At 41.0% G+C, this 19,216-nt stretch overlaps 2 protein-coding genes across 4 annotated transcripts in view; one reads left to right on the forward strand and one right to left on the reverse strand.

Moving 5' to 3' along the window:
• The window catches only part of dclre1c (DNA cross-link repair 1C, PSO2 homolog (S. cerevisiae)), a 126,997-nt gene that overhangs the window by 2,677 nt on the left and 105,104 nt on the right, over positions 1-19,216 (forward strand). For 2 of the 3 annotated variants that reach the window (XM_049566834.1, XM_049566836.1), the window contains 10 exons: positions 377-478; positions 647-719; positions 837-977; positions 1,090-1,191; positions 1,681-1,817; positions 1,967-2,021; positions 2,251-2,339; positions 3,679-3,776; positions 7,056-7,142; positions 7,247-9,382. In XM_049566834.1, coding sequence (XP_049422791.1) covers positions 377-478; positions 647-719; positions 837-977; positions 1,090-1,191; positions 1,681-1,817; positions 1,967-2,021; positions 2,251-2,339; positions 3,679-3,776; positions 7,056-7,142; positions 7,247-7,992 — 1,630 coding nt within the window. In that variant the 3' untranslated portion in view covers positions 7,993-9,382. The remainder of the gene's footprint in view (positions 1-376; positions 479-646; positions 720-836; positions 978-1,089; positions 1,192-1,680; positions 1,818-1,966; positions 2,022-2,250; positions 2,340-3,678; positions 3,777-7,055; positions 7,143-7,246; positions 9,383-19,216) is intronic. The other variant, XM_049566835.1, reaches the window with a different exon arrangement.
• LOC125882934 (overexpressed in colon carcinoma 1 protein homolog) lies at positions 10,139-17,351 on the reverse strand. Its single transcript, XM_049566931.1, has 6 exons — positions 17,097-17,351; positions 15,574-15,598; positions 15,400-15,435; positions 14,093-14,169; positions 13,340-13,412; positions 10,139-10,836 (listed from the first exon to the last, which is right to left on the reverse strand). Exons 1-5 carry the CDS (start codon positions 17,152-17,154, stop codon positions 13,357-13,359), a joined length of 252 nt encoding a protein of 83 aa, XP_049422888.1. The 5' UTR covers positions 17,155-17,351; the 3' UTR covers positions 10,139-10,836; positions 13,340-13,356.

Raw genomic sequence — 19,216 nt, forward strand, 5'->3', positions numbered from 1 at the left:
TGTAGCCACAACGTACAATAAAGATAACCACTAATGACAGTATACTAAATATATTCCCCCCTTTGACCTCCAGCAGTATTTCATGATGGTCTGGAGCCTGTTCATATTCCATTTTACCTGTAATAAAGTTGACTCTTGAACACAATAGTAGTCGATACCCTCCCAGTTTAGAGAACTAGACAGGAGTACCACCACGGAAGCTTTGCCAGTTAAATGGTCTATTTTTACTACTTTTTCAGGCATGTTAATCAGTCTGAGGTTGGACCTACGTGAGCGATTTTCAAGCTCGTCAAATTCTTCAACAACTCCATAAAATTCCAAACTATCCCTTTAAAATCAAAAGTCAAACTCTGAAATGTTGTGTGTCTGTGTGCAGGTTCCTGTTTGAGGGTTCCCAGGGAAACGTGTTGTACACAGGAGACTTCAGGTTAGCTGCTGGAGACGTCTCGAGAATAGAACATCTGCACTCAGGCAGCAGGTCAGTCCTGATGAACACCTTCAACAGAAGCTCTGGAGAACCAGACAGTGAATATTGAGGAATTTGATTATGTCTTCAGAAAAGTCAGAGATTATTTAGGCGCTCACTGTAGCTGTTGAACGACTTTTTATGTCCCCTAAACCTTCTTGTATCTTGTTTCACAAACAGAGTGAAGGATATTCAGAGTATTTATCTGGACTCCACTTTTTATGACCCACGATTCTACCAGATCCCCACTCGGGTAAGTCTCTGGGATGGAAACAGGACTCAATAAAGGAAGATATTGTAGGAGTCTTTGTGGTGAATTCCAAACAGGAATAGTAAGGAAAAATGTGTGTGTGTGTGTACATGTGTGCAGGAGGTCTGTCTGAACGGTATCTCAGAACTCATTGGAAACTGGATCACTCAGAGTCCTTATCACGTTGTGTGGCTCAATTGCAAAGCCGCGTATGGATATGAATACCTGTTTACCAACCTGGGAGAGGAGTTCAACACACAGGTAACACACACACACACACACACACACACAGGTTTCTGTTCACAAATTCATACATGTGTGTGTCAACATCTCCTGTTAAAGTACAATTAAATGGTTAAACATTTACTCTCAGATTCATGTCAGAAGTCTGGCGATGTTCAAGAAGATGCCGGAGATCCTGAGCTACGTGACGACTGACCGCAGGACGCAGATCCATGCCTGTCGACACCCTAAGGTCTCTCTTTCTCTCTCTCTCTCACACACACACACACACACACACACACACACACACATCCAAAGTCTCTCTCAGGTTATTCAGGGCTGTAAGTGGTCCCTATATAGCCATCTAACCTTAAATTTGGTAAATCTTGTAAACACTGTTGCTGCAGCCCCTCTCCTTCTACCAGCAGTAAATTTTAGTTTTGTTTCCAGAGAGATACCGTTAAGTTAATATGGGGACTTGGCTGTTGTAACCTTTGCTGTCGCTACTCTGGAAATAATATTCTGTTTGTTTTTGCCCCAGAAATTTAAATATATCTTGGATTTTTTTTAAAGTCAAAATTTAGGTTATTTTAACAAAGTCAAAGTTCCAAAACTATGGTAGTAAATTATTTGTTTGCTTTGTTAATCCTTTTGTTGAGCATCTCTGTGACCGTCACTTCTACTGCTTCATAGCTCTGGTGTGTGTGTGTGTGTGTGTGTGTGTGTGTGTGTGTGTGTGCAGGATGAGGAGTTTTTCCAAGGCAGCCGGTTGCCCTGTGGCTGCACAGCACCTGATGGGACTCCTCTTCGAATCATCAGCATCAAACCGTCCACCATGTGGTTTGGAGAACGAATGAAGAAGACTAATGTTATAATAAAGTAAGAGCAGATTCAGATGTCTCAGCGGTTTGTGGAAATACTCACTTCTGTCAAAACTCATGTTTCTTTTTGAGACAGTGAAAGAAAAATTAATCACAAATCACATGGAGCTTGGTGTATGAGAGCTAAGTATGCATTTTGTTTTCCAGAACAGGAGTCAGTTCCTTCAGAGCCTGCTTCAGTTTCCACTCGTCTTACTCAGAGGTACATCTGTGTTTCATGTGGTTACACACTGACAGTACATTTCTTTGTTACATACATGAGTCTAATGGGAGCTTCTAGTGTTTTCCTCAGCTAATAATGATCTACAGTTGTGCTGGTTTCCATATGAAGAGTTTTTAAACTCTCCTTTCCTCATTTATACTCTTTAAAGTTGAGCACTGTTCAGGCATTTGTAGACAAATAGACTCACAACGCTTCTGTCTGATTTCAGCTCAGAAACTTCCTTTCCTACCTCCAGCCAGTCAACATCTACCCCAGTGTTATCCCTCTGGGTCGGACGCTGACTGAGGTGACACAGATGTGAGTCAAGTTTTACTCATTTTGATTTTATTTCAGGTGAGAACTGGGTAGGGTTAGGTAGGTTCTCGGTAATACCAGTTCGGTTCAGTACTCAGGGACTGAGCTAGGGGGTGCGAGTGCGCCTGCGCCGAGGCCTCTACTGTAGCCTGGGGAGTCGATAATGGTGGACAATTTAGTCTCGAACAAATCAAAGAATGTGCCGCTATGGCAACACTTTGGCTTCGAGCCAGACGAAGGAGGTAACCCTTGTTTGCACTGATTGAGTAAGCTGCAAAATTTATTTGTAAGGAATAAAAGAAACAACTTGTTACTGTCACTCTGTTGTCCTATGGTTGTTTTTTATTTTAAATGAGTCAATTGCGCCCCCACGTGGCGAAAATCCGGTGTTCCTGACTTAATGCATTTTTTCACAAAAACTGGACTGTTTTTTTTTTTTTTCTCATACCGACCCAACCCTAGAACTGGGGCTGTACCCAACTAAAAATGATGTCCGTTGGATCAGATTTGGCTGTTGAATATGTTTATTTGGAGATTTTTGTTTTTTCTTCTCTGTATAAAGCTTTACTGTTTGAATGAGCTCAGCAGGACATTCAATATGACAGCAGCGTCCATGTAGTAAAGTCAACGAGCTGACTGTGTTAATGACGGATTGGAAATTAACAACTTTTTTCCGACGCTAGATATCAAACAAAAACCAGAGACTTTGTCGTATTAAGTTGCTGTGAGCTGTAAATTCACCACTGAAGTAAATACCTTTGGGTTTGGAGTGTTGGTTGGAAAAAAAAACCGAGCAAATCGAAAGCCCCATTTTAATGACAGTGTTAACTTCCCCACGTGCAAATGTTCCATCAAGAAAAAGCTCACCCTTGACACTTTGTCGCAACAGCATCGTTGCTGCATCCCGGGCTAAGTGGCGCCCAAGACGATTGTGTTTGATTTAAAGAAACAACAAGCCAAAGAGTTTTTCCCCTAAAGCAGAAGGATAAACAGTGATTTCAGACCTTTCTCTAGCGCTGACACAGTGTTGTTAAGACAGATGTGGCTACACAAGACTAGTTGCGGCCTCATAAAGGCATTAAACTCCACCAGATACTTTACAGATCCTGTTAGACTTTACACAGGGCTTCTGCTGTGATAGCTAACACTGTAAATTAGAAGCCAAAGTCTCCATCTTGCAGGCCTTTGCAATGAAACAAAAAAAGTGATGTATTTTATCTGTGATACCACAGTTTAAATATTTAAAAAATTAAATCAGTTAGTTCACATGTTAATTACAGTAACATTTATAGCTAAAACTGTTAAACAGTTGTAAAAACTTTGTCACTGTGTGTCTGTGCAGGTTGAAGCTGATGTGCAGGAAACAGTCGGATCAAACTATGACTGTATACAAACCTCTGGGAGTCCTCAAACGCTGCAAGGTGGAGCAACCTACACATGGTGAGACACACACACACACACACACACACACACACTGTATATAACCACAACAGGTGCTCTGCACTGTGATCCTTCTTTACAGGCCATGATGAGATCTTTCCAGGTGACAACAATCAGTCTTTGCTCGCTTGCAAATATTTTGTCAGAATTACAAGAAGCACTGTTTGCATCAGACGTGTAAGGCAGGTGGGCCTGTACTGCCATCTGAAAGATGCAGAGACATTGGAATTAGGATAGTTTTTTTAATAGTGTAATAGTTTTGGTTTTTGTAAATTTGTCCCTAAATTTCCTTTCAAGTGGAATTTAAAAGTCTTAAGTCTTAATCTAACATGCCTTAAGGTACAGGAACTCTGCGGACATCACTTCTCATGATGTCATAGAAAATAATTGACAGTTATTAAGCTGGCTAATTTGTCCTTAATCTCCTTATGTATACTTGTTGATACAGAAAGAGATACATCACAATAAAATTAAGAGCATTTCAAAGTCAGCCAGTTTAGAGACGCCAGGCTACACAGCTGAGGATGCTTCCCCCAACAGAGCGCTGAACCCAGCTCACCTACTTCCCTCGATGCCTCTGAGGCAGGATGCGACACAATAAAGTGACACTCACATTGGTAAATGAGCCGGCCCAGTTAATGCATGTGTGCATCCTGTGTGTGTGCATGTGTGTGTGCATAATCGAAAAATATTAACAGAGTGAAAAAATCGAATGCAGTCGTCCTTCTTCTTCAAAAGTCATTCCCTGCTGTGCAATCAATGATTGATAGGACAAGATAACTGTGTCTGTGTTCTGTAATCAAGGCCCGTACTGAGCAGTTGGTTAGCTGTTAGCTGGCTTTCATTTCTTTAACAAGCGGCAGATAAGTTACTGTAGCTGCAGAGCTGAAGACTTTGCGTTTACAGTGTTGGCCTGTTGTGGTGTGGTTTCTGTTTAAGAAGCACTTTGCTTAAAACTAACTTTGGCTGCTACATATTTTCTGACTTATTACAAATTACATATTTATTTAACCTTTAATTAAATCTTGAGGAATCATTGAGGGCGAGCCCTCATTTACATTGATGTCGAGAGCACAACAACCAACAATTAAAAATCACAAAGAACGAGCAAATAACAACAGACCGAACACCTTTAAAAACAGTTACATTCAAAAGTACAGTAGTTGGTAATCATAGTTTTAAACTGGCCTATAGTAACCATTGTGTTGAGTTTGAGTGTACGTTGCAAGATGCTCCAGGAAGATGCTGCAGAAGAACTAAAAGCAGTTTTACCAAATTCAGTGTTAGTGCGGGGAACATCGAGCATTAAGCAATCAGTTGAAGGTGTAGAATAATTACTATGCGACCAGTTCAATAAAGCGCTGAGGTATGGTGGCATGCTGCCGTTCAAAACTTCATAAATGAAAAGTAGCCAGCACATATCTCTTCGCACAGATAAAGGTGCCCATCCCACCTTATCATATAAGACATGATGGGTGGAGTAACTGGAACCGGTGATGAATCTGAGTGCAGAGTGATAAATTGAGTCCAATGACGTGAGAATGGAGGCAGAAGCATGTCTTTTGCTCCAAGTCTTTTTATTTATATTTGTACATAGAGAAATAGTGTACAAAGTACATAAATTCAAAGGCATTGATGATTAGAAATAATACAAATATAAACATAAACAGGATCAGTCATATAGAACACCGATATTAGTGACATCTTATTTCTCTATATAACTTAAAAAAGGTTTCCATGTAGCATGAAATTTTTGAATACATCCTCTTGTAGAGCAACGAATCTTCTCTAGTACCAAATGGTGTAGAAGGTCATTGACCCACATCTTAAAGGTTGGGGGAAGTTTCTCCTTCCACTTAAAAAGTATTAATCGCCTAGCTATAAGAGATGCAAAAGCTATCATATTCTTTGCCTGGCGGTTAAGGTGAGTGTCTTGTGGAGTTATTCCAAATATGGCAGTAATGGCAGAAAGTTCAATAGGTACTTGTAAAACATCTGAAAAAGTTTTAAATATTGACTGCCAGAAATTGTCTAGTTTTGAACAAAACCAGAAGATATGCAAGAGGGTGGCTGGTGCTTGCCTGCAACGATCACAAATGGGATCAATGCTAGGTGCGAACTTTGCTAGTCTCACTTTAGACCAATGAAGGCGATGCATGACCTTGAACTGGATAACTGTGTGTCGTAAACAGATTGAAGAGGAATGTATTCTATCTAAGCTCTTTCCCAAGTCTCCTCAGGAAGTTCAAACCCCAAATCGCCCTCCCATTGAGTCTTTAATGATGTCAAAGGTTCCAAAAGAAGCATGTCTATAGATAACATCACCATAATCCTAGTCTGAGTGGGCGGAAGTTCGCTGCATAGATCAGCCTCTCATTGGGCGGAACGAGCCACCCGCTGAAGTCCCGCCCTACCACCTCCGGTTGTGTAGCAGTTTTCAACACGTCCTTTACTAACTTGTGCGGTGTTTGATCTTGCGGGGATGTAGCCATTTTTCTGCCATGGTTCGCGTCCTGTAGGCGATATTTTTGTGGGCGTGTTGAACCAAAACCTGTTTCTCCCCGGCAATATTTTTGCAAGCGCACCGTTGCTGTGGCACCGCCCAGAACGATTGTGATTGGTTGAAAGAAATACAAGCAGCCGGGGCGTTTTTTTCCTCCAATCTTAAAGTGAGAGTCGGCCCAGCCAGACCTTTCCTTTCTTGAGAAGGGTCTGGTGAGCGAGACTACCATAATCCAGAACTGATAAAAATACAGTCTCAATGATCTGTTTCCTACAAAGTAAGGGGAAATTTAATTTGTGTCTATATAAGTATCCGATTTTGTGTTTTAGTTTACTTGCCAGTATGTCAATGTGGAATTTAAATGTTAGTTTCTGATCCAACCAGATGCCCAGGTACTTACATTCTGAGACCCTTTCAATATGATTTAATATGACAATAAACCTCTTCTAGGATTATTTCAGACTTGAATACTGTACATACCTGAGCGCTGTGGTAGTTCAGAAATATAACCACATGTGTTATACAGGGTTTTCACAGTCATGGAAAAACGTGTGAACAGCAAATACCCAGAATACATTGATCATTTCATAAACTTTTATTACCTATTATCTGAATGGTAATTGTTGTTTTTTCCCCCCAATATTCAGAAGTCGTAATCATGTTTTTTAAAGCCAAAAACATACTAGAAGTCTGTGTTGATGGTGAATTAACAAACTTAATTAGCTCCTGCATGCCTGTCTAGTGAACGTATTAACTGTCTGTTTCTCCCTGCTCAGATTCAGACAGCGATGATGAGCTGTTTGACGGGCTGGACTTGGCGCCAGTGAGGAAGAAGATGGCGCTGAACCAAGAAATGAAAAATGGTGCAATATCTGAGCTTATTTTTGTAGCTTTATGTCTTATTTTGGTGTTTACATGAATGTATTGATGATTATTCACAATATTTGTTTAAATCTGTAATTCTCAGTGAAAGATCAGAGTCCTCAGGAAACAGCGCCCCCTGTGTTTGCGGTCGAGTCTCTACCTCTGACAGTCACAGACACACAGCCTGTAACAGGTAACTACATGGACTGCACTGAGTCCAATGATGAAGATGAGGGTGAGCAAGAGGGAGAGAACGAGGGAGAGGAGGATAAAACACTGACGACGGAGGAGGCAAAAAGAACAATAAAGGACACTGAGAATAAGTCGACTGACGTTGAACGAAGCGGCTCCTCTAATCCTCCGAAATGGGAGGACTTCTTCACCACGGAGACGCTGACTGACAGCCAGAACAGCCTCAACAGCCAATCACAGTCCTGCTGCTCTATCTCAAGCCCCTCCCCCTCCAAAATGACTGATTCACAGACCCCAGATCTGTTCAGCGATGAAGAGGAAACACCTGAAAACTTCAGTCTGACTCTGTCTGCCTCTCTGTCGAATCACTCCTCCCAGAACCAGGAGTCGTATCTACCTGACACTTTGATCCTCCAACCAGAGCAGGAGGGGCGGGCACAAGGAGACGCGAGGACCAATACTGTGTCTCAGGAGAAGGAGCGCAGCGGGCAGTTGGAGCAGGAGGAGCTCTCAGAGTCTCAGGTGTCGTCGGACTTTGATATTCCCAGCACGCCAGAGTCCAAAGTGCCTCAACCTGATGAACTGTCGCAGTTGTACAGGAAGCTGGCGTCAGGAGAGGAAGTGGTCATCAGAAAGGGAAGTCAGGGCTACACATGACAGAATGTTAAAGGAAGTTTTGGTGAGCCACGGTGCTACTAGGCTTGGGCCGGTGTTAAAAACCCACTATTTTGAACACTGCAGCCTGTTCTGTTTTGTTCAGAGAACATCGGCGTGCAGCCTCGTTCTGTGGACGATAAACGAGGTGCAGACTGATAAAGAAGGAAATACAGTGAGTGCTGGACGGAGCAGTGAGTGACAACAAACTCCGCCCACATTTAAGAGTACTGTTTGTGGTGGAAACACTAGGGTCTAGGTACCATGTCTGAAGGGTTACTGTTGGTTCCAAAGGTACCATACTGAAAGAGTCTGGTGGAAATGGAGCTTAAAGCTGCCATGTCTCGTGTTCACCCCAAAAAATACATGAACTTTCAAATAAACAAAGACAAGTTGCCCTGTTCATCGCCCCCTCCCACCTCTATTGAAATTGCTCTCCTTCATGTTGCCAGCCTCAGCTCTGCACGATCTGTCAGACACTAGTGGCTCTGTTAGTCTGTAACCATATATACATAACTGATCACATTGCTTATTACTAATGCAAGCCAAGTTGGATTTAGCGCCATGATGCCGTCAGCACAGGTTGCTGACTACTCTTTATCTGCCAGAATGACAAATGTCAGTTCAGCTGTTTGGCTTTAAATCAAACTGGTTTAAGCTCGCACACCTGACAGGAGCAGCCAAACTGGAAATCAACCCAACTCTAATATCTTATCATTTGTTCTCCTATATGCCCCAAGATTCCTGTTTTATATATGTGAACATCACATAATGAGCTTCTATGATACCAGGTATGCCTTTCAAGTGACTCCATTCCACTCTAAAACCACACGGACCTCAGTATGTACAGCACCAACACACACACACACACACACACACACACACAGAGTTTGTTCCAATGCACTTTAAGTTCACCCGTGCCCTGCATACATTAATGCACCTGTGGCTTTCCCTGCTTGTTGACGGTTTGTGGTTTTGTTCTGCTGAACTCTTTTCTTCCTTTAACACTGCATCAATTACATGAAGTTCTGAATAAAAGCAGAACTTTTGGTTTGTTATATCAAATTAAAAGTATTTTATTCAAACCAAAGAGCATTTTGTATGCTTTCAAAGTTCAGATGAGTGATTCGTTTGACTTAATATGAGTTAAAACTACCAAAAAAGTTAAAAAGAAATTCACCATCAAGGGTTGTAATCAACCAAAGAAAAACTTGGTTGACAGAAATTCTTCCCTCTCCTAAACCATTTGATTGGTCTATTGATCTCCCCCTGAATAAGATTTTTCCTAGTTGACCAATAGTCATCATTTAGGGCCATTAGTCGACTAGTCGCCCACATGTTTCTGATGTGAATGTAATTATTAAATGATATATTTTGGTGGTTTGAGTTGAAGGTTTGAGAAGAATAGTATCAGTAACATTGTTAACACTGTGCTACATTACAGAGAAATACAAAACCGTACTAATGAACCTTCATTAATATAGGCCTATATTTTATCTCCAAGTGCACGTCACACACTGAGCGAGCCGCCTGTTAATGACGCTGTGGGCTAATGGGCATGTAGCTACTTCCATGTTTCACATGATACGTCATGTTTGTAGTCGACCAATGAAGATGAGTTTACATATCACCTTGGGTTCGTCCTTCACCTTCTCAAAATGATCCCACACTTTGGATTTCCTGCCCGACATGTTATTAACTAGCCTGTGGAATAACCGCAGGTACCAGCCCTGGAAATTAACCTGACGTCTGTGTGGCCATGTCCTTTCAAATTAAATTCCCACATGGTCCAATCAGTTAGGTTTTGATTTACTTTGAAAAGGCGCAGCTCCTAAAAGAGTTTAGTTTTTTTCTGCAACTAAGCGACCAATGAAGTCTTGGCTAATGATTTGAATGACGAACTAATGTTTCGTCGACTATCGGGGGGGCAGCCCTACATATTAAGCTTACTTTTAATAACTTCCTAAGCAGCCGACAGCTGTTTTCTTCTGTGGGTTCGGGGATGGTAATGCCTGTGTAAATGCCCAAAGGAGGACAATTCACTGACGTCCTCTCACAGCAGGAGCCGCTCACTGTACTGTGTCCTGGAGACGCCAGGAATCTGCAGGTTTTCATGACAAACAAACCAAACTACAGGTGAGTACCAACATGTTTTCCTATCTTTATTTATTACTTTTATATTGTAAAACAGTTTGTAAACTTTAAGAAAATTGTTCTTTAACTGTTACTTTTTTATTTTAAAGTCCTTTACATAGATTGACAAACTTTGAATTGTTGCTTTTGGTCTTTTTTGGGTTTTATTGACTGAATATCACCAAACTTATCCTTTAATATATTCATCACGTGGTGCTACTTTATACTTGGACCTTAAATAACTACTATTCACCCTCAACAAGCCATTTTGTTACAATCAGCTGCTAAACGTTCACTGTAACATCTGCTGCTAGATTCATCAAGCAGCGACACAACATGCCAATAAGGCCAAATGAAGTCGAGTTGATTCGTTGGAATATAGATCTCCAGTCTCTTTATGTAATGATCTCGAAGGGCTTTGTCTTTTAAAACAGCAAACTGTCTCTGTTTTGTGAGTCCGTCTGTTTCCATAAAGCACAAACATCTTTAACCAATTTGTTTGACACAACAGGCTCCACAGCTGGTTAAAGCAGGTGACGCTGATCCCATTAAAGTCCACGCAGAGGATGCTGGGAGAGAAGATTGGCTCCACTGGGTGCTGCTGCTGTTTCCCATTTCAGACTTGGTGAGTTCCTGATGACAAACGCTGAGGACCTGAAGGACCCCTGCAGGGTTTCTTCTTCTTCTTCTGCTGTATTCTTCTTCCGTCACACCCTTCAGTTCACAGAGACAGAAAACAGAACAGTAATGTTAATTTACAGGAACTTGAGTTTATTTAAATGGTTAAAACTGGAACAAAAGCACATAAAACACATTGGAAGTGCTGAATAGCCACTGGGTTATAAAATGATGTTCAGTTACTGTAATGATCTCATGTTACCCTTTCAGTACAAGATGCAATGGTTGTGATGAAAAAAGGGAGCAAACATGTAGAACACAAATAATCGATAATAATAGATAATAGATTTTTAAAGTGCAAAAACCAAATATACACAGTGGCAGAGATGTAAAAAAAAAAAAAAAGGTAAAGAACACAAAAATTATCATGGATATATCTGCTTTAAAGTCATCAAAATACTAAATAAGTGATGAAATTATTTATTAACAGGCCCAAACAGAATCTGCAGAAGTGTTTTCAGTGATGATCCAAAATGAAAATGCCTCTGAAACTCTCTCCCCCACAACATTTGTAATATTAACTACCTTTCCACTTTCGAATCCGGTCTGAAAACACCTTTTCAAGCTGGCATTTTCGGTCTGATTTAATGTGACACACATTTTGAGACTTGCACTGATGATGATTTTATATCTAATCTTACTATATACTTACGAAAACTCTGTGTGTCTGTTCCACGTTTTTCTCCTCACTGACTTGGTCAATCCATGTGAAATTTGGCACAGTGGTAGAGGGTCATGGGAGGATGCCAATGAAGCAATATTACATCAATTGGCCAAAGGGGGGCGCTATAGCAACCGATTGAAATTGCAAACTTTGAATGGGCATATCTCATGCCCCGTATGTCGTAGAGACATGAAACTTTGCACAGAGATGCCTCTCCTCATGAGGAACACATTTGCCTCAAGAACCCATAACTTCCGCTTATATAGATTTTCCGCCATTTTGAATTTTTTGAAAAACACTTCAAATGGATCTCTTCCTAGGAAGTTTGAGCGATCTGCATGAAACTGGGTGAACATAATCTAGGGACCAATATCTAAAGTTCCCTCTTGGCAAAAGTTGGAAAACTTCCTAAAACTGAGCTTCTATAAGGCAATGAATATTGCGGAGGGCGTGGCTCATCACATAAAGGTGTATAACATCTCAAGGGTTTCACCCATCACCACGCAACTTTGTAGGCATATGACCACACATAATCTGAGGGGACCCCTCCATTATTGAGCCCATCAAACAAAATGGGGGCGCTAGAGAGCTCATTTCTTATCTAGGCCTAACCGCCATATGGATTTTTACTAAACTTGGTAGATATGTAGAACAGGACGCCTCAAGGTGACTGGAGAAATTTAACTCTAATTGGCAACTGGGTGGCGCTATAACAACAGAAAAATGCTTCAAAATGGCTAAAATGCGACCGATCGCTGTGGCTCCCCCTGTGGACCAATGTTTGTTTTTGTTTTCAAATTTTTGGTATGACTAAGTCATGGTATGGTATGCTGTACATAATCACGGAAACTATCAGTGTGTCATTCTGTCAGTCAGTCAGAAATTTTATTTAATCATGAATATGTCAAGAAAAAAATTGAAATTTGTTGGAAAAGTCACAACAAAATGTTGGACACATGGCCGTTAAAATGGAGGGTTCAATAGAGCAGACAAATTTTTCTAACAATGTATCAACTCAAATCTTATTTTTGACATTTTTTCTCACTTCACTACTAACTTCGATTTTAATACTAACTGAATACAACACATGATTGTCACACACATGCTCAAGAAGGTGGAGACAGTGACAACAGTGAGTTTTCTAAGCAGCATCTATATTCCGAAAATCTGCAGCTAAGCTATGTAGGAAATAACCTGCAAAACTTATGACATTCCCATCAGCTTCAGCTTTACATCATATTAACTTACTGAACTCTGACTCGCTGCTACGCTGAATCAGTTTTGCTTAGTTTCTCCTGTCACTGTTTTTTAAAACCAACTTGCAGAGATCACTGATGAAGATTAACCTGAGACAGAAACTTCATTTCCTCTTTTTTTGGACTAAAATCAGTGTTTGTCTATTTGTAAATTGATAATGATTTATGATTTATAAATGACTGTAACAGCCGTGCATTTGAAGGATTTTTAGAGTCCTGAAAAGGTCAAGCATTTCATGAAAAAACGCTAAATTTCGAGTAAAAATAAACCGTTTTATTTATCTGGAATGGTGGCCAAAACACAGCAGTTCAGTTTACTTTAAGACAATTCCCTCAGCATCAATACTGCTTTCCAGGTACGTCTATCAAAAACAGAATTCCTTTAACATGTGAAGAGACATGACATCTGCACACCAATCTGGCCCTGAGTTTATAGTTAGGTAAGATTTTAAGCAGAAAGGTGAAGAGCAGAAACACTGGTATGGTCCTTTTACTGCTGACGTGACAACATAGATCTCATTAATGAGAAAAGGCAGAGGAAAACTGGAGGAGGCCCACACACACACACACACACACACACACACACACACACAGAGAGAGAGGAGGGAAGCACACACACCTGACTCTTCATTAAAATCAGAGTCCATCCCCCCACAGTGGCCTCCTGAGGGCTAACAAGTCTCTCTCATTCTCTGTGGACGACAGTGTCATTAATTAACACACACGCATCAAACATTAAATTAAAAACACTTCTACCTCTGGCCAAACATAAAATACTCACACAGCATTAACTTGTACATGTTAACACACTTTTAAGGGTCAAAAAGATTTAAATTACACACATAAACACACAAAGTGATCATCAGTGTTTTTATCTTCCCATGCTCTCATGACCCCAGAGATTCAACAGGAAATTGAGACTGTGTGTGTGTGTGTGTGTGTGTGTGTGTGTGTGTGTTTGGAGGTTATTAGGAATTTGATATGCAGTGTACTGTCACGTAGGCATGCTGCCTCATACCAAATGCAGATATTAAAGTCAGTATATAAGTACGTTATAAATGTACTTATATACTATTTATGTTTATACTGACCTTCAGTACATGAATTAGAGAAAGATGATTTGTCAAAAAATCGGTCTTAAATGTGATGAAAAGGTCTTAAAAAGCATTAAATTTAAGTGTGATGGCAGGAGACACCCTGATGACACTTTCACTGGTATTTTGTCTCTGAAGGATTTCATTGGCTCTGCAGCTCGACACTGGACATTGTAACATTTTGAATTTTGCTTGTTCAGTCAATTTATATTCATCAATTCATCAATCAGTTTGTGTGTGTGTGTGTGTGTGTGTGTGTGTGTGTGTGTGTGTGTTACCTCTGAGTGATCCTATCTGTACTTGAGGAATGTTGCTCAAGTCGGTGGGAAAACCCACGTACACACCTCCATAGTTCCTGTACACACAAACACACACATTATGCAATATATGAATGTAAAATATATGTTCTAGAGGTAATATAAACTCACCAGCCACTTTGTTAGGTACACCTTACTAGTACTGGTTGGACCCCCTTTTTAATCCTTGGTGTCATAGACTCAACAAGGTGCTGGAAACATTCCTCAGAGATTTTGGTCCATATTGACATGATGACATCACACAGTTGCTGCAGATTTGTCGGCTGCACATCCATGATGTGAATCTCCCGTTCCAGCACATCCCAAAGGTGCTCTATTGGACTGAGATCTGGTGACTGTGGAGGCCATTGGAGTACAGTGAACTCATTGTCATGTTTGAGATGATGTGAGCTTTGTGACATGGTGCGTTATCCTGCTGGAAGTAGCCATCAGAAGATGGGTACACTGTGGTCATAAAGGGATGGACAGGCTCAGCAACAATACTCAGGTAGGCTGTGGTGTTTAAACCATGCTCAGTTGGTACTAAGAAAATCTCCCCCACACCATTACACCAGCAGCAGCAGCCTGAAGCGTTGATACAAGGCAGGATGGATCCATGCTTCCATCTGAATGTGGTTTTTCCAATCTTCTATTGTCCAGTTTTGGTGAGAAAACCCGTGTGAACTGTAGCCTCAGTTTCCTGTTGTTAGCTGACAGGAGTGGCACCTGGTGTGGTCTTCTGCTGCTGTAGCCCATCTGCTTCAAGGTTGGACAAGGTGTTGTTGCTTCAGAGATGCTCTTCTGCACACCTTGGTTGGAACCAGTGCTTATTTGACTTCCTGTTGCCTTTCTATCATCTTGAACCAGTCTGGCCATTCTCCTCTGACCTCTGGCATCAACAAGGCATTTTGGCTCACTGGATATTTTCTCTTTTTGGGACCATCCTCTGTAAACCCTAGAGATGGTTGTGCTGAAAATCCCAGTAAATACTCAGACCAGCCCGTCTGGCACCAACAACCATGCCACGTTCAAAGTCACTTAATCACCTTTCTTCATCATTCTGATGCTCCGTCTGAACTTCAGCAAGTCGTCTTGACCATGTCTACGTGACTAAATGCACTGAGGTGCTGCCACGTGATTGGCTGATTCACTATTTGCGTTAACAAGAAGTTGAACAGGTATACCTAATAAAGTGTCTGGTGAGTGTATATCTATACAAATATATATCATGTGGACTTGGAAGCAGATGTTCCATGAGCGCACTGAAAATCTGAATTGAAATGACTCACTTCCATTTGTCGTCTTCTGGCGCAGACTCTTCTGATCTGTACACACACACACACGCACACGCACACATTAAAAGCTGTACGTTAGCAGAACAGACGTTTTAATATCTGAATATGTTTGTTAATGTGTGCGTGAGCTTTTGTAAGAAAGAGGAGAAAGGTGTAAAACGGACTCACGCCTTTGATGAAGACTCAGCTTGACCTGCAGTCACGACACAGACATGAGTGAGACCAGTGTGATGAATAGCTGACATATTTTAATATATTTCCCAGTGACTCACTGTCACAATGAGGTCACCACAAAATACTCCACTCAAGCAGCGCTCAAACATCGTTCCAAATTAGTGTGCACCGAGTATATAAAAAGAAGTAAACACTGTAATGTTTTCTCTGGCCTCCATGCTGTTATCTACCTTTTACTGACCTGTTCCCGGCCAGCCGTGACGTCAAACTTGACACACCAGTAAAAAAAAAGAAAACGACAACAAAAACCAGAAAGGTGTCTGCTGGCAATGGAAAAGGGGTCTGTTACCTAGTTTTCATTGGTTTTCACATGTTTAAAAAAACATGCGTACACACACTGATTTGGGTGGAAAGTCACGCAATAACACAAACCAACTGACCATTTGAGGCAGAGGTGCACCAGCAGCTCCTGTGTTCAGCGAGGTGAAATTACTGTCTTTGTCAATAGAGTCTGGCTTTGAAGAGAGCATAGATAAGTTTTACCATTTGTGGCTTCCAACCTCTCCTGCACAATGTTTTAACTTTGAATGTTCCTGTATTTTCTATAAATGTATGTGCAAATAAACTAAACTTTTTCAAGAGAGATCTGGCCAAGACAGTAGCGCACAAGAAGTTACAGCCAAACAACAACCACACAATAAAAACATAAAAGAAACAGTGACATGTAGAAATATTAGAACATCTACACACAATGACAAGAATGAACAGATTCATTCATCCTTGTTCTTATGAGAGCTTCAAAGTCAGACAGAGAGACCAATTCATGTAGTTTCCAGGAATTAGGGACACACAATAAAACTAAGTCTTGAGATCTCAGACTGTAGCCACAGTCAGATCTCTGTTCATTCAAAGCACAAACGTACGAAGGGAGTTTACCCAGTGTGACTTTATAAATGAACAAATACCAGTGAATGAGCCTATGAAAGGTCAAAGAGGGCCAACCAGCCCTGGAATAAAGCGTACAGTGATGAGTGAGGGCTTTACAACTCGTAACATATCTCACTGTGATATGCAGTATCTAAAATGTTAAGATGCATTCATGTACAGCAGATCACGGTAATCTGGAACCGGTAAAAACGTAGCAGCAACCAGTCTTTTTCTGGCCTCAAAGAAGAGACAGGACTTGTTTCTGAAACAAAACCTCAGCCTCAGCTTCTTAAGAAAATTATCAACCTGAGGTTTAAAAGATGGAGTCATCAAGCCGAATACTGAGATACCTGTAACATGTGACAACCTCTGACTTGTTTCCCTGAGCAGGAAGAACACCAGGAGTGTTCACAGGCTTCTTCCTATCATTTGGGAAATGCATAACCTTGGTTTTATCAGCATTTAAATCCAGCTTTAGAGTTAGGGTTACTAAAATAGCTTAAATATAACGAAAGAGAGTGAAGAGACTTTAAATCTGTCTACTATAACCTTTTATGTGCGACCAGATGAACAAAAACAGTGTTTCTCACCTCCAGTGGTGTTGCTGTTGCTGTTGTTGGTGGCTGGTGAGGAATTTCCACATCCCATCTCTCACCTGAGTCTATAAAACCACAGAAGAAGAGGAAGGAAAGACCAGACGAATAAGAGGAAGAAGAAAATAAAGACGAAGAGGAGCGTCAGGTACGAAGAAATAAAGATGGGGGAGGTCCTGTCTGTGTTTCCCTTTTCTTTTCCCTTCAGTACTCTGGGTCTCTCCGCTGTGCCTCTCAGCATGGAGGAAGGATTAAAATGACGGCAAGAAAAGAGAGGAGGAGGAGAGGGGGAGAGAAAGGTTGGGAGGAAACTGCAAGAAGCAGAATGTGTTCACCCCCTGCTGTTGAGGGAGTGTGTGTTTTAGTGTGTGTCTCATGCTTTGAAATCTCTGCACAATTTGAAGGAAGTAGATCAAAGTCAGCTTCAATCTGTTTAGTTTCTGCCCCAATACAGAGGGATTGGACCTGAGTGGGATTAGAAAGCAGAAGGAACAGTTAACGGGTAGAGTTCAGCTGGAAACACACCAGGAGGAAACCAAACTTCTACCAACACACAAACATTTATGTCTTCACAGTCAGAAAACAGAAACTGAGTAATACTGAGCTGCTGTGCAACTTCAACCCAAATCGCAAGAATAAATGTTGGCATTGTACGTTTCACCAGAACCACAGATATGTTATATTTGTCAGTTTCATGTGTAGCAGATATGTTGAAACTTGATGTTGAAAACATTATGTTTTGGCTTAAAACGCTTTGTTTGTCTCCACAAACCCGACTGGAAATGTACTGACTTTCTGTGAAACCTACCTGGTTTTATCAGCAGGAACACGGCTGAAAATATCCTGGCATCTTGTTTTAAAAAAATACCTGGCTGGAAATGTCCAGATGTCTTGTTGGAAATTACACCATTTTAATGCCACAAACATGGCTGGAAATATTCCAGTGTCTTGTTAAAAGATACCCAGTTTTGTCACCACAAACACGGCTGTAAATGTACCAACTTCCCTTTAAAAAGACTTGGTTTTGTCGCCACAAATGCAGCAGGAAATGTCCCGACTTGTCGTTAAAAAGACCTGGTTTTGTCAATACTAACGCGGCTTGAAATGTCCTGTTGTCCTATTATAGCTACCTGGTTTTGTCACCACAAACATGGCTTGAAATGTCCTGATGTCTTTTTAAAACTTGCAGAGTTTGGACGCCACAAACACAGCTGGAAATCTCCCAAATTCTTGTTAAGAAATACTCATTTTTGGCACCACAAATAGAGCTGAATATGTCCTGACTTCTCGTTAAAAAGACCCAGTTTTGTAGATACTAACGTGGCTTGAAATGTCCTGTTGTCCTATTAAAATCACCTGGTTTTGTCACCACAAACACGGCTAGAAATATCCCGACTTCCCTTTAAAAAGACTTGGTTTTGTCGCCATAAATGCAGCTGGAAATGTCCCGACTTGTCGTTAAAAAGACCTGGTTTTGTTGATACTAACGTGGCTTGAAATGTCCTGTTGTCCTATTATAGCTACCTGGTTTTGTCACCACAAACATGGCTTGAAATGTCCTGATGTCTTTTTAAAACTTGCAGAGTTTGGACGCCACAAACACAGCTGGAAATCTCCCAAATTCTTGTTAAGAAAGACTCCTTTTTGGCACCACAAATAGAGCTGAATATGTCCTGACTTCTCGTTAAAAAGACCCAGTTTTGTAGATACTAACGTGGCTTGAAATGTCCTGTTGTCCTATTAAAATCACCTGGTTTTGTCACCACAAACACGGCTAGAAATATCCCGACTTCCCTTTAAAAAGACTTGGTTTTGTCGCCATAAATGCAGCTGGAAATGTCCCGACTTGTCGTTAAAAAGACCTGGTTTTGTTGATACTAACGTGGCTTGAAATGTCCTGTTGTCCTATTATAGCTACCTTGTTTTGTCACCACAAACACGGCTAGAAATGTCCCAACTTCCCTTTAAAAATACCTGCTTTTGTCGCCACAAAGGTGATTGGAAATGTCCTGATGTCTTTTTAAAAGTTACAGAGTTTGGACGAGCGTGAATGGTTGTCTGTCTCTATGTGTCAGCCCTGCGATAGTCTGGCGACCTGTCCAGGGTGAACCCTGCCT

The sequence above is a fragment of the Epinephelus fuscoguttatus genome, linkage group LG22, assembly GCF_011397635.1.
Source record: "Epinephelus fuscoguttatus linkage group LG22, E.fuscoguttatus.final_Chr_v1".
NCBI classification, from domain to species: domain Eukaryota; kingdom Metazoa; phylum Chordata; class Actinopteri; order Perciformes; family Serranidae; genus Epinephelus; species Epinephelus fuscoguttatus.